Source organism: Armigeres subalbatus, chromosome 1 (assembly GCF_024139115.2).
Source record: "Armigeres subalbatus isolate Guangzhou_Male chromosome 1, GZ_Asu_2, whole genome shotgun sequence".
Classification (NCBI taxonomy): domain Eukaryota; kingdom Metazoa; phylum Arthropoda; class Insecta; order Diptera; family Culicidae; genus Armigeres; species Armigeres subalbatus.
The window spans coordinates 92,596,677-92,612,258 of NC_085139.1; the positions used below are offsets into that span (position 1 = coordinate 92,596,677).

Below are 15,582 nucleotides of genomic sequence, written 5' to 3' on the forward strand. Positions count from 1 at the left end.
CTGGAAATGTCGGATAAATTTGCTCAAAATCAGGGAAGCCAGATTATTTTTTGATAAATCGGTTTGTGTCAGTGGTGAGTTTAAGCCGTTTGGCAGCGCAGTATCATTACTTGACACTTTACCGGTCGCTACTAAACACGCTGCTATAACAGTAGCGCGACTGACAGGTGACCAAATTTGGTAGCGCGATAATAGCGCTGCTATTTGATGAACTTTCAACTGTCAAACGTCACCGGTACGGAATACAGCAACCAAAATGAGAGCCGAAAATAGTGACCGATACGGAAACGAGTGACGAAACTAAAATGAAAGCGCTGCGCGGGTGATTAAAATGCTCGCGACCGATAATGATGCTCTTACACATTAAAATAAATTAGCCCTGACTGCAGCGCGAAAGCAAAATAGGCCTTTTCATGTGACACTGCCGAGACTGCACTTGTTTACAACCGCTGAACAGGCCTGCAAGTCCGAAGCTGTCACTTTCATAGAAGAACTGTCAATTGACGATAAAATCAGCTGTTTTTAAACGTCTCGTGAAAAGGCCCATGGGAGACTATACGGTGATGCTTTTGACTTAGGACTTACGTCTCTCTTTAGTATACCGCCCGGATAAAAATGTACTATTGGTTCAATAGTGTAAACAATTGATTTACCATACAATGTACGGTATACAATAGGATACATTGTTTCTTGATGGTTGCACAGATTGTATCAACACTGAGGATACAATACATCAACATATTTCGCTAATGTAACAATACTTGCAATTGTTTTAGAAACGTTTTCGTACATAAGATTCATGCATTGATAACATTTGAAACGTTTCTTTACATTACATATAAACTATATAACAATATTTGCCTCATAGCGCCAAATATGCATTTTTCCCTTTAAATTGCATTGTTGAACAGTAAAGCTGTCACAACTAAGAAATCAAAATCGTATTGTTTTACTATACAAATACAATACAATCCATTGTATTTTGAATAGTTTTGTTCGGATATTTCAACAATATATTAACCGTACACTCTATTGTGTGACGAAAAATGTATGGAAAAATCTCAGATTTTGTATAGTTACGATACTTAACAACCCGTACACGTAAAAAAATTCAATGTTATATATTATTAAGATTTCTAATATTTTTTTACCGAAGCAGGCGCTTAATGATATGTATAAGAAAAAAACTTATACATCGCATTAGTCACATACATTCCGAAACTTATACTTTTCATTAACTTATGAATGTTATTAGCTTTTTGATATGGGATCATTCATTAGATAGCATAATGAAGAGTATAAGTATTTTCAAATGGTTTTTTTGCCATAACATATAAGGTTATTTTTTACGTGTACATTCTATTGCGAAAACTTCATTTACATTTGAGTAAATGGTTCATAACAATGCATTCTAATGTATTTGTATGGTTTCATTTACAATATAATCTATTGCCAATTTAATGTTATTAATAGTAGTGTTGCAATAAATTGTATTGTTATTCTACTGAATTTTTTATTCAGGCGGTCATTTCAAAATTTCTAAATCGACCGCGTTACGTTGTGTTGAAAGATTGTAATCGTTAATATCGTTCGTCTCAGTGAACGAATTTATACGGTAAGCCCCTAAATCGACAGATTATGAGTATGCCTTTCATGTCCATACTTGATAAGATCCGAAAACATTGTTTCAATAGGCCTAAAACTGTTTTCAATGCAAAACATTGAGTTCAAGGGAACCTATAAATATGGGTACCGCATCATTCTTGCATCATTCCTTTAGCATCTTCTGATTGGTATAGACTCCAGCGAATGAGCTGCCGCTGGGTGTGCCGAAAAGGCATAAAATAGCGCAACGCTATTCTTTTTTCTTTCATTCTGACTGGGACAAGCGGAGCAAGCAGCATCGATTCGACAGCAGATTGGCACTCGAGCCTTTTAGCCAGGTAGCATCGTACCCATTCCGCATTTTCGGATCGGCATCGTCGGGGCCAGCATCAGCCGAAGCATAAACCAGTACAGCAACAGAAGAAGATGCAGAAGCAGCTCACCCTGTAGACCCGACCGGCAGCAGTCGCAGAGTCGAGCCGAGGCCGGGCGGCATTGGCATCGAGCCGAGACAGGCTAAAGAAAAGCAAGAGAAGGAATTGCAATCTGCTATAAAAAAAATTGTATGGGTTTGGTTTCGAGCAAGAAACTCACTCGGTCAACAAGTTGTCCCTGGATAAGTTAATTTTCGGCCCTTATCAGGGCCAAGAGAGTATATATAGATATGTTTCAAAAGAATGTAAAGGAAATTTCAGCCGTATTAAATCATATCTAAAATTTAAATGTTCAATCTAATCAAATCTATTTCATCTTTTCAATTGGGATTCCATTTGCCAGCAAATAGAAAATCTCAATTGATTCGTTTATCCCATACAGTGTACAGTTTGCTAATAGTACCTAGAAAAAAGTGTTCATTGAAAAACTTTATGCACCAAAGTAAATCGATCCCTCCAATCGCGAAAAGGAAATCTCAACCCTGTTTGGGCATAACATTTCTATGTTTGACTGCTTTTTAATTAGGTTTTGCCAGGCTTTGCCTCAGTTAGTGAGTCCCTATTTGAAAACTATGCCAACTGAAGAAAAATTCTATACATGCTTATAGGTGTGAAAAATGCGATTTCTAATATTCCGGGACTTCTTCATGCGGAATCACTCATGCGGTCTCGTATACGTGGTGTAAAACTAGTGCATTTTCGCAGGTGTTTTTTTTTCAACGGGGCGTCTCCTCGAATGCCTCAATCGTTTTCTGAGCATAATTTTAAAATTATATATTGCTTTCAACATATTGGACCTAAATACAGTTGTTTTGTTTAATGATAATTATAGGAATTGTTTGTTTTTACAATGTATTAAAAAATGTTTGTGGAAATACTTATTTTAATCGTGTTTATTTTACATATTTATTTTAATCTAAACGCTTATGTTAATATGTATGATACTGCCATCCGTCTTTTTATTTCATCTTTTCAGAAATCAAGAAGTCTATTTTTCGATCTTTGAACTAGAATGAAGCATATTCCTTGATTCAAACCAGGCAATTTCTTGACGAACTATTTCCTTTCCATCTCTGAAGACAGCATACATCTAACGAGCTGGTCCCTCCTCATCCAGGATATGTGAATTGAAACTTGGTGAGAGAATTCCATTATCAAGCTTTTTACGCTATCCATAAACTGAAAAGGGGGTGATTCAATCATGACAGATGCTGTGTACAGAAGTTTGTAGGAGCATCGCAGTAGACTTTGATTTTGGATTGTTTTGTTATCTGTCATAAATTTTCACTAATGGGTGAATGTTTACAAATCACGGTAACGTAATTTGGGTCTACAACTATTATATATTTTTTCCATTCTAGCGAGTCTGGTGACACGAGATAGGAAAATTGTACGAATTTGATGTTCGCAATGATTTACTTTGGTGCGGCAGGAACACATGTTTTTTGTGCTCTACGGTTCCTTAATTTAATCGGAAAGGACTATGTTCTTTACTGTCAACGATTGTGATGAATTTGTCATTATTTGGAAGCCTACGAATGGAGGTTTTATATTACTCCATCTCTCCACGAATCTTCGTCAGTGCATCTGCTGGATCAACCAGTGCGTCAATGAGGATAGTCATATTTTATAGGCCTATATTAGCCATACAAACAGTCCCTCAAATATATGTATCATTGACTCTAAACTACTCGTGAATATTGCGCTCTACCGTGATGCTCTGCTGATAATTTCGAAAAGTCTGAATCTAATATAAGGGAGAGTCTTTGGCTCTTTCGATTGACACCACGAAGATATCGAGTGGATCACACCAATTTTACGAATACTTTGTCCTACTTCATCAAAAGTCATATTCCCAAATAAATTTCTCGAGCCCCTGAATTCATTGAAACATCGTGCATCGTGCTCTTTTCATATGCTTCGAATGTGGACAAATAAAATTTGAATTCCGCCGTACGGTTGTGTCTCACATATTCCGTCCCACATTAGTCGTACGATTGAAGCTTTCTTGAAGACCATTTCCACCGAACCTAAAATGATTAGAAAATTTAAGGTAGAGAAAAGGAATGAATTGAGAGGAACAGTTTGATAATTGAATGTTGGATCTTTTGAGCGATAATAGAAACGTTTGAAGTTTCATTGTAAACAAACATTTTTCATCATAGTACAGCATACTTTAATCTATGCTACGCAAATTTATAGTGGGCAACGCTAATGTCAAAAGGGGTGATTCAAAAATTATAGCTGGATAGGATAAAAAGCTGGATATATACCTTTTTGACAAATTATATTGAAACTATATGACTATATGCCATAAAAAAACTATCAGGGCGACTGATTGAAGCGATTTGGATTGGAAGAGTGGAATCGCCAACTTCCTATTGTTAACATCTCGTGGATAAAGGGCGGGCTCTTCTCCCCATCTATTGGGTCAATCTGGGAAACGAGGGCTAGATTATGTTATTGTATGTACGAACTTTCTTCTGGAAGGAGATTCTCTATTCATCCCGTGGATTCGCATAAGTGTCTCTGCTTATGGAACCACCCCACCCATTTTTGGCCCTTCATACAGGAGTTTGATGAAATACAAACAATAGTATAATCATGATCAAATCGTTTATCAGATATGGCCAGTGCTATCGGCAGGTGCCTTGCTACAATAGATGGTAGTATCATCATCATCATCAAGAGAGTTAATGATAATTTTCTCAATTTTTTGCAATTCGTCACTGGTTCGTCGGTCGCTGCATTATGGCAGTTCGAGTCCGGCTGGCTGCATACGGAGAACTAGCACACATCGCATCGGCGGATATGCCTCATGAAGGCTGCTTTCCTTTCGTGCTCCAGCCCGTAGCACCCAGTATAAGTTTTAGACTACGTTCAGATTGGTGATATAGCTACTTGATATAGAGAATCTTGACATGAGATGTTTGTCGTAACCGAAAACGCTCCTGAACAGGCGCTCGCAAGACTCGCCAACATGCCGCTTCAAGATTAGCCAACAGAATGTCGAGAAGTCGCTATATACATAAAAACCGAACCTCTCGCCTCTGAACGAATACCAACACTCATACAAGGTGGATTTTAGCGTACAATCCATTTCATGCACGCTAGTGTATACCCTTCGTCCACCTTCTCTTTCTTTCTTCAGTGACAGTCACCAACTCGAACGATGCATAATCCGCAAATCGTTTGCATCGTGAATTCAAATACACACACAGTGGAAACCACAATCAATCATTTTGTTGATTGTTTCCATGACATCATCATCACATCATCGCATTGATTCGAAGTTAGTTCGAAATTCACACTGAACTACATTTTTTGGTCAATAATTAAATGCTTACAATATATTCTACATTTTTGGTCAATAATTAAGTGCTAACAATATATTCTACAATGTTATATGCACTATTTGCGGTGAAAATAAGATATGTGAACTTTGATGCCAAGCTACTCTATATCAAGTGATATAGCTCATAATCTGAACGTACTATTACAGTCCACTACAACAATAGACAATATATGAAGTTAGATAGTGCATGTTTTCAAAGCAAAGTATGTTTTCCGAAAACGAACTTTTATAGAAGCCTCTGAGACCCATAGTATCGCTAGTCAAGTTGAAAACCGGAATAGGGGACTATCGAAGTTGGATTTTTCTCGCAATCCGTACGTTAAACCTAACTTCGCTAGTAGTGCGCTAGTCTAATTAGGCCCTAATTAGACTAGCGCGCCACTAGCGAAGTTAGGTTTAACGTACGGATTCCGAGAAAAATCCAACTTCGCTAGTCCCGTATTCCGGTTTTCAACTTAATCGAGTATATTATATACCAATCGACTCAGCTCGACGAGCTGAGCACATGTCTGTCTGTCCGTGTGTATGCATGTGTTTTTTTTTCTTCCTAAACAATGGAGGGAATCTGCTCAACAGAGATCCTGGGTTGACCAGGAAGTGCTGGGTTAGGGCCACCTCCAATGAGGGAGGCAGGGCTGCATCCCCGACCAGCTAAACCGTTTCCATTGCCGCCAAGCTCATCGTCCCTTCGGTACAACCAGAAAGTAATGCTTCAAAGGGGGCCAGTGCATGACGCACTCTCGAGGTTAGCTGCGTGTCCTTGCAGCATCGAACATCGTAACTCGCTTTTTAGAAGAACACCATGGTATCGTGCCAGCGCATTACCGGCTTTCCAGGTGGCCTTACCACGCCCTATGTCATCGGAAGGTGGGCAGGGTCGACTTCGCGCCTGCTTCCCTCTGCACGACTGGTATCAAGAATGATGATGCCGCGTGCACCCCAAATTGACCTTTCTGCGATAGGGCCTATTCGCCAGCACACAGAGGGACTTGCCGACGCGGTGCCTACGCCTGCCCCAGCCTTGACGAGGACCCCTTTCCGTCCTCGGGCTCGGAACCCGCCTGGTTGACCGACGCCGCGAAAGCGACGATACCATGTTGTTCTTCGCGCGGCCACTTGTTCGATAAAAGGATCGAGTTCGACCACAGAGCATGACCACCGGTATGACCCATGAAGCCGACTCCGATCCCTTGGACCACCTCTTATTTGCGCCTGAACTAGCCATCCTTGAGTCCACGCGCCACCTTCTGTATAGCTCCGAGACGATTTGGGCGATAGCCGATAAAACGGCGTTCCAGCCAACTTCATCTTTACACATCCTCCGAACTAGGTTGTCCGGGGTAGTGTCCAGACCACATGTGGCAAGCATGTGGTCAGGGGGCAGCAGGGACAGCAGGGACAGCATGGACCATGTCCAAGGGCTTGACGACCCCTCCCCAGCTGTCTGTGAGTCAGGGAGAACTGCCTAGGGCGTGGTGGGATTTAGCAGTGGGCTCTGCTAAATGCCTCCCAAAAAATCACAAGGGTCCGCAAGCAGACTCTATCAAAACGACTGTGTGCCGCTTCAAAAGCACAAGCCCAGGGAGTGCCAATTGGCATGGGGAGTGTCCCTACTTCGGTAGGGTAGCGCTTCGGCAGGGAGTGAGTGATCTGTTTGTGCTGAGGCAGGAGTGTCATAGCGCGTCACCGCTATTGTCACCTCGAAGCGCAGCAGAAGTCTGAGTATGGACTGCACATGCTAAGGTAAGAGTGTCGTAGCGTAGTATCGTTGATTGGTCCCCACATACCGCTATCGACACCTCGAGGCATGGCAGTGGAGTGTTAGAGTGAGTTGTGGAGTGTACCTACTTCGGTAGGGTAGCGCGTGAGCTGCTTCGGCAGGGAGTTAGTGATCTGGTTGTGCTGAGGCAGGAGTGTCACAGCGTGTCGCCGCTATTGTCACCTCGAAGCGCAGCAGAAGTCTGAGTAAGGACTGCACATGCTGAGGTAGGAGTCGAGGTATCCCATCGACACCTCGAGGCATGGCAGTGGAGTGTTAGAGTGAGCACCCGAAAAAGGGTCACATGGAGCGAATGGTCTTTGGAGAAGCTGCTTCGGCGGCAGGGTAGCAGTGGGTTGTACCCACACACCTACAGTTGTGCACATGTGGTGCATGGGGAGTGTCCCTGCTTCGGCAGGGTAGCGTGTGGTCTGCTTCGGCAGTGGTGTGATTGATCTGCTCGTGCTGAGGCAGGAGTGTCGTAGCGTAATATCTGTAGGCCCAGGCAGTTACCGCTATCGACACCTCGAAGCGCAGCAGAAGTCTGAGTATGGACTGCACATGCTGAGGTAGGAGTCGAGGTATCCCATCGACACCTCGAGGCATTGCAGTGGAGTGTTAGAGTGAGCACCGAAAAGGGTCACATGGAGCGAATGGTCTTTGGAGAAGCTGCTTCGGCGGCAGGGGTAGCAGTGGGTTGTACCCACACACCTACAGTTGTGCACATGTGGTGCATGGGGAGTGTCCCTGGCAGGGTAGCGTGTGGTCTGCTTCGGCAGTGGTGTGATTGATCTGCTCGTGCTGAGGCAGGAGTGTCGTAGCGTAATATCTGTAGGCCCAGGCAGTTACCGCTATTGACACCTCGAGGCATGGCAGCGGAGCGCCCGGGTGAGCATCCAAGTAAGACTCAAATGGAGTGAATGGTGTGCGAGCACCCAAGTCAGTCTCGCGTGGGACGAGTGCCTGTGTGAGCGATAATGAGCGAGTACGCTTAGTACTGCCATCCCCCCAGAAGTAGTACTGCGAGGTAGTTCCTGGGGGAAACGATGGTGGAGCCCAAGGGAGTTTAGTCGGTATTACCGGTATGGTCGAGTCCGACACTCCAGTACACTTCCGTGTGGTAATTTGGCAACTACAATGCACGTGTACTGGGTTAGTGTGTAAATGCATTCTCCCTTGTAAAAAAAAAAAGCATGTGGTCACGCATTGCGCGAAAACGTGAGCACACGAACAACACGTGTTCCGCCGTTTCCTCTAAACCTGCGCACACCAAACACTCGGCCTTATGTCCCTCCAATCCGCAGCGTCGGCAGAGATTGCTTCTGTCAGGGCCTTTGCAGTCCCATTGCTTGTGCCCCGGTTCCAGGCACTTGAAGCAAACTTCGGGTTGCTCGTATATGCGCACAGGGCATACCGACCATCCCACCTTGACGCTCCCTAACTTGACTACCTTGGAGGCGTCCGCTGCAGATAGCCGAACCAATGCTACCTGCGTCCCTGCCGGACCTTTCCGTAGCCGAACGGCTGCGGTGGGCGTCTCCACTTCACACTGTCGCCGCAGTGCCGTGACGAGCTCTTCGACTTCAGTGATCTCGTCCAGGTCTTTAACCCTTAGATTCACCTCCGTCGTGAGTGCCCTCACCTTGACCGTCTCGCCTAGGACCTCCTCCGCCAACTTCTTGTAGGCGGCGCCCTTTGCGAGACGCCCCGCTTCAGCTCGAGTATCATCTCGCCCATCCGAGTACGTCTTATTCGACGTACGTCGGCGCCGAGTTCACCGAGCTTGACGTCACTCCTCATCGCCTTCAAAACATCCGAGTACTTAGCCTCGTCCGCCGTGATGACTAGGGCATCGCCCCTGGAGCGATTGGCGCCTACCCTAGACTTCTTGCTACCCTCATTCGCCTGAGCCTTCTTTTCGGCCCTTGACGTCTTCGGTTTCCTCTTGTTCTTGACCAGGGTCCAGGAGGCGTCATTCCCCTCTATTTCCCTGGTCTGGTGCGGCTGAGAACTTTCAGCCTGCCGTAACCCCTTACCACCGTCTTGCCTGAGTGGACGGACCTTTCCAGGTCCTTCCTCCCCCGGTTTTGGAGGTGCCTGACCGGGGTTCAGCTTCCCAGCCCCACTACCCTTGTTCGGGGTAGTAACCCTCCGCGATTTGGAGCGGCCCCCAGGGAGCTCATCCCCTGGAGACTGTCTCCCTCGTGTTTGTGTGTGTTCCGTTGGAGCAGACACCCCCGACGTGCTCGCAAATACTTGAGCCTCAGTCGGGATAGACTTTGGCACCACCGTCTTAGCTGGCACGCCTTCGGTCGATTCGACCTTGCCCGAGTCCGCGAATCCTTGGGCCTCAGTCTGGGTAGACCTCGACTCCACCGATTTCACGGGTTTACACTTGGCCGTCCCGACCGCCCTCTCCAGCTTGGCGTCCAGCATCGACTTTCGAAGTTTCTGCAAGCTCCTCTTGAGGTCCTTGCTGATATTATGCTTCGATGACGCAAAGTCGATGATGGCGTCCAGCTGTTCCGTCGCCACCTCGAAGGCCGAAAGCCCATCGCGTTTGCGGTTCATCGCCTTCACAAGCCATGGGCCGTCAATAACCCCTTCCGGCGTTTTTATAGCCGAGAGGAAGGTTGAGTGACCCACGCTGGCGCTGCGCACTGAGCTACCGACTATTGCCTCTGGCCTCCTAGGCGGAGACCTGAACAACCCACCTCTTGCGAAGGGGTTGTCGCCTACACTACTACCACTAATTGAAGAATTGACTTGGTTTTCCATTTTGGTCCCACGAGTTGCTCGGGAAAAGAGGTCCACCACGCCAGAGCCCAGCATAACGCGGTAAGGGACAATTACTGTGGAGGGTGCCCAGGTACCCCACAGGCTCCGTTAAAGGCCTAGCTTATTATTTCACCCCCCTGGCCATGCATCCCCTCGGCACGGGTCGCTTGACGCCTTGGGATTAGGGGTTAAGGACGATGGTCCCGGTCTAACTCGCAGTGGCCATGTGTGTGTATGTGTGTGTGTATGTGTGTGCACAAAAGCTATAAAAAACATTAGACAACTTTTCGTATAGTATTCCTTAACCGATTTTCTCGCAACAAGTTTCGTTCGACAGGGGACAAAGCCCTGTTGGTCACTATTGAATTTCACAACGATCGGTCATTGCGTTTAAAAAATATGAAGAAAATGGTACATCAGATCATATAAACAATCGTGTCTTAACTATATGCGAGAAAGGCACCACCAACGCATGGTGGATTAATCTGGGTTTTTATAAATAATTTCAAAACGAACAGTGCCCGCATACTCAAAAACTGTGTGGAATATATTCCAAACTTTAAATTCAATTTAAGTCACATATTAACTTTTTATGTTAACTTTCGGATATGGCTGCACTTCAAATAGTTTTCAATATTGCACTATAGACAACAGTGAGGCTACATTATATCATTATGTCAATTTAACATATGAGGTTACTCAACTGTGCTTTACAATCTACGTTTGCATGTTTTAGATATACGCACATTATACAAGTATTCGTGAAAGATATCACACAAAATCACTTCACGATATATATTTTAAGGCTCTGTCTCATTTGGAGAATTAAACTTAAAAGTGACAGTTCGAAAATTAGCAAATAACCCAGTCATAAGAATGGCTGGTGCTACCCAGCAATTCCAATAAGACATCGATGCAAAATGATTCGATATCTGTCAAAAGTAATCTTGCTCTGCGAGCAGGGTTATTTGATAATTATTGAAATGTCACTTTTAAGTTTAATTTCAGTTTAATTCTCCAAATGAGACAGACCCTAAACAATGTTACTTATGATCCTGGTCATGGAAAATGTCACAAATACACTACAATATTTTATGATACTAACTTAAAACTACATTAAATGATAAAGTTATGCGGCACATGTGTGCGTACTGATATTCTATTTGTACTTCTTCAATTGCCATTTGCCAGTTTTGATTTCTGCTTCCTCAGTGCTATTAGTGAAAATGAGGAACGTCAAGCTTAACGTTACAACCTCGGTTACAACCGAATACACACGAATCTATCAGGTACGTCTCTTATAATTCTTCCATGATATCAATTTACAGAGATTTTATGAATTTTAAGTAATCTTTTTTTCTTTCGCAGTGTTTCACAATGAACGAGAGTTCCAGTTACGAACCTCGAAACGAAACAACCGGAGTGTTATTTTTTCCTCCTTTTCGGGACTCAAACAAGTTGTCCTTCATCAAAATGGTAGGTACATAACAAAGAAAAATCGGAGAAAAGTTGTATTGACATCAAATTTATTTTTCCGCACACAAATCTAGTGCTGTTCGAAGCTTCTCTATGCCGCTTGCATCTCGGGAGTAAATTGCTGTTATGTGAAAATGCAACGAGCGGTATCATTGGAGATGCAGCCAGCCATGGATTCGGCACTCACGCCACAATTGCCTTCCTGCATTTCTGGATGTTGAGCATGCATGAATTTACAAACTTTACAATGCTGATGGAAGCTCAGATTGAATAAAATTATTATTATTATTGTCTTTATTTTAGAGGCTTTCAGCCCTAGGCTGGCTCACCTCTTATTGAATAAAAATTATTCATTAAAGAAACTGGTTTGTTTTTTTTTGTTTTATTACGAAAGGAATTCAACAGGAAATGAAAATAATAAATCATAACAATAAAGGTTGCAGTTATTCTCATTTTAGTTTTGTACGATCCAATTATAACTGAACTTTGCGATATAATGTTTCACGTGACAAAAATGGATTATAATCCAACCTTATAATATGGATTCCCTTGAATATTTTGTTCGCGAAAATGTTCATTTTTTTATGATGACCTAACTTAACAACCCCTTCCACACATGGTTATTTGTCCGATAACCATCTTCCAAATGGTCATAACCATTCGTGAAAATGTGGGCTTAAAGTTAAGACAAATGTTATATCAAATTGTTTAGGCGCAGTTGTAAATCGTTTGAAATGTTAAGATATGGAGTTCAAGAATAGTTTGTGTTTATGCGGGTGGTGCATCGTCCTCCATGGAGACGGAATGTGATAGGGCTACATAAACATTTGATTGCACTTGAATCTAGAAGAGCAAGAGCCGAAAAACAGGTCCTGAAATAAGACAGCAGCATCAATACGGTCAGTCGCATACTCGGAGATCCGGATGATGAACGATACCTCGCGAAAACTATCGGCCATTCTTTGGACATACCGGCCATCGGGACAATCCACATAGAAAAAAGAGGAACAATCGTGATGAGGGGCTGATTTTCGGAAGTGACCATAATCCAGCTTTTTATTATAGCTACGGATCAACTATGGTAATCGATTTTGACATCTGTTGTGTACAGAATTTATAGCGCTGATCTAAGCAGGCTTAGATTTCTGAAACAATATGTCAAAAAAGAAGTTTTTCAAGAGAAATATTTACGATTCGTTCTTATAAATATTGGCTAATATATTCTTCTATTTTAGGAGAGAAAATCACGAGTAATAGCGAAGCTGTGCGTTTTTTGCTGGACACCTTGCCTTTAAACGGTTTAAATCGTGGGGGCGCATGATACTCGGTGTTCTGTTGGTATGTGGTGCTGGTGCTGAGGTGTATCCCACGGCGTTGGCTTAACATATCCTCTCTGGTCAGATATAGGGGACAAGATCACTGGCGTGCTGCCGCCAACCCCGTTGATTTACACGCCATCGACGCTACACCAACGCGTCGTGGATTTTGAGGATTAATAAAAGGCCAATTTCAAGGAATTACTTCTCACTCACACAACCCACTGCCTCATCTCTATTTTCATTGCAATGGTTTACTATTCGAGATTGAAAACTACGTCTGCTTCATGATAAACCAACAACAACCAGTATTTTATAGGCATAGTATTTTACTTGGCATCTCCCGCGTTGCTTGGAGCACAAAGGGAAATTTATTATTTTAAGCGGAAAGGTATTCAAGAGCCAAATCGGGTGGAGAGGTGTTTCATACTGTTTTATTAATGATTTAGCAAGTTATAGAACGTATATGAAGGCAACCAATGAATGTATCTGAAAGATTAATTGTGGGTGCTGGAATGACTCGTTGGCAGCCTCCTTAAGAGATCCAGGAGGATTTAACAAACATCAGTTGACGTTTGTGAACACATTTCACACCCACAACAATCACCTCTGCAATATTTTTCAGATCACCTCAAGGATCTTTTTTTATTTCTTCAGGACTGTTTGCTAGTTGAAATGCATCCTGAAATAAAAATCGAAAAATATTAACCCTGAGGTTACCCGCAACTTCCGTTTCCCGACCACGGCGATCGTCTCTACTTTCAAGCCGTCCCTAGCTCAATCACCTGCGGGATTTTATATCCATAAAGTCATGCACCCAATATTTTAAAAGATTGGAATGAAAAATATTGACATATGTTTTGGACAGATTCCATGGCTACTTGATCAGTACCATAAAATCTGTACAAATCAAACGTCAAATTTAAACAACCACAGTTTATTTATGGCTAGCGTAAAAAGCTGGATATGTTCGGCGTTGTGTACAAATGCCTAACAAGAAATTTGGCAATTCTTAGCTCTGAGAACATACAACCCGCAGCTGCAAATCGGAGACATGGTGGAATTATGGGCTTCATGAGGAAATTCATTGGCCAACATATTTTTGCTCTAACAAAAATCAATCCCATTATCTGTTTTCTCTTAATAAATGTATAATCCAGTTTTCCGCGAGCGGTAATGGCTGCCTGCTTGCTTGCGGGTTAGTCTCTGACATTTCTGGAGGTCAACTGCACCCACCGTTCGAGCATTTTGATCAATGTGGTATATATGAAGGCTTGAATTCACCTAATCAGCACCTTCTTATATGCCACATTGGTCAGAATGCTCGGAGCGGTGGGTGCAGTTGACCTCCAGAAACGTCAAATCAGAGACTAACCCGCAGGCTAGCTGGCGGCCATTACCGCTCGCGGAAAACTGGATAACAAAAATTACCTTTATTTTTAATGAAAGAAATACCATATTGATATGGTTTATTAACAAATATAACTCATAAACCACAAACATAATTTCTATTTTGCGTCGTCAAATAAATGTCATTAATCTCAAACATAAATTTTATTTTGCACAATAATACCTGGGTGGTGCGGATAGAATCGATTTGGTTGTCAAACTGAAGCCAAAATTTTCTATTGTGCCGGAGCCAAACATTGAAGATTGTGGTTATGTTCGTTTCTGATCTAATATTGAGAAGTATTGTTATTATTTTGGGAAAAAATAAAAATAAACTTTGTTTGAGTTTTGTATTCTTTGTAACAAATATTCTCACATTATATTTCGAGTGGAAAATTAGTGGGAATGCAATTAGAAAGGACTCGTTGCGAAATTTCACGAGATTCAGCAGCTGATTGGAGCATCAATGTATGTAAACAATCGTAAAGTCATGTAGAGTCTAGCGCATTTGTGCGCCCTCGTGCAGCGTGGAAAGAGAAATTCGAAGAGCGGGAAATGTTTGACAGCCAAGTAACTGCAAAATAATTTTGTTTATGGGAGTGATTTCAAAATATCCCTCTGCTCGCTTGAGCGCAGAAAAGCGGCTCTATCCGCAGCACCCAGGTGTGAACATACGTTTTATTTGGAAATTCTAATTGCAAAAATTTATATAGTTTCACATATAGATATTTAGTAGAATCTATTATATTCCACTATCTATAGTTTCACACATAACGTAGGTATATGCGGAAATTTTCCTCGGTGTAAGTACATGCAGAGTGTTTATCATAGCAAGTGCATACGGTGGATAAGATTTTCATTGACTCTGTTGTGTTCTGAGACGAGACCTGCAAAGACGGCTTCTTTTTCCCTGCTTTTTCCTTGTTTTGACACTTGTTCTTCTTTTCATCACAGTTGATCATCGATTCTCAAATCTCAACTGTTTCCTTGAGTGTTTTACCTAAATCCCGGGTAGAATCTTCTGAGCACGATATAGACCAATGCAAACTCTAACTTAACCTCACTTATTTTGACAGTTCACAGAGCTTGTTTACAAGGTGTTAGAAGAAAAATCGACGAAGGGAAAATTAAAAATCATATTTTTAGTTTCAAATTGCTGTGATCCGAATATTTTAGTGTTATTCTTTGCATTCAGCATGAAATCAATCGCAATGAACATCTACATGCGAATAAAATGACGAAACAATTTTATCGGAAGCTGCGCCGGAGGCTAAGTCCCGGAGAAAAAGCTCTGTGAACTGTCAACCTACGTCATCATGCACTGGTCTATTCTCTTTGCAAGTCCCGTCCCAGGTTGTGTTTAGTGACCTTTGCGATTACCTGAGAAGCAACCAGCAGAAAACCGCAGTGTATTCTATTTTATCTCGAGATGCATAATATTAGCGTGTATACGATGGCATCACTGCTTAA

At 42.7% G+C, this 15,582-nt stretch overlaps 1 protein-coding gene across 1 annotated transcript; it reads left to right on the forward strand.

Moving 5' to 3' along the window:
- The first annotated feature begins 11,080 nt into the window (after nt 1-11,080).
- On the forward strand, nt 11,081-11,747 carry LOC134223850 (uncharacterized). The gene is made up of 3 exons (XM_062703105.1): nt 11,081-11,220; nt 11,300-11,407; nt 11,482-11,747. Exons 1-3 carry the CDS (start codon nt 11,158-11,160, stop codon nt 11,626-11,628), a joined length of 318 nt encoding a protein of 105 aa, XP_062559089.1. The 5' UTR covers nt 11,081-11,157; the 3' UTR covers nt 11,629-11,747.
- The last annotated feature ends 3,835 nt before the right edge of the window (nt 11,748-15,582 follow it).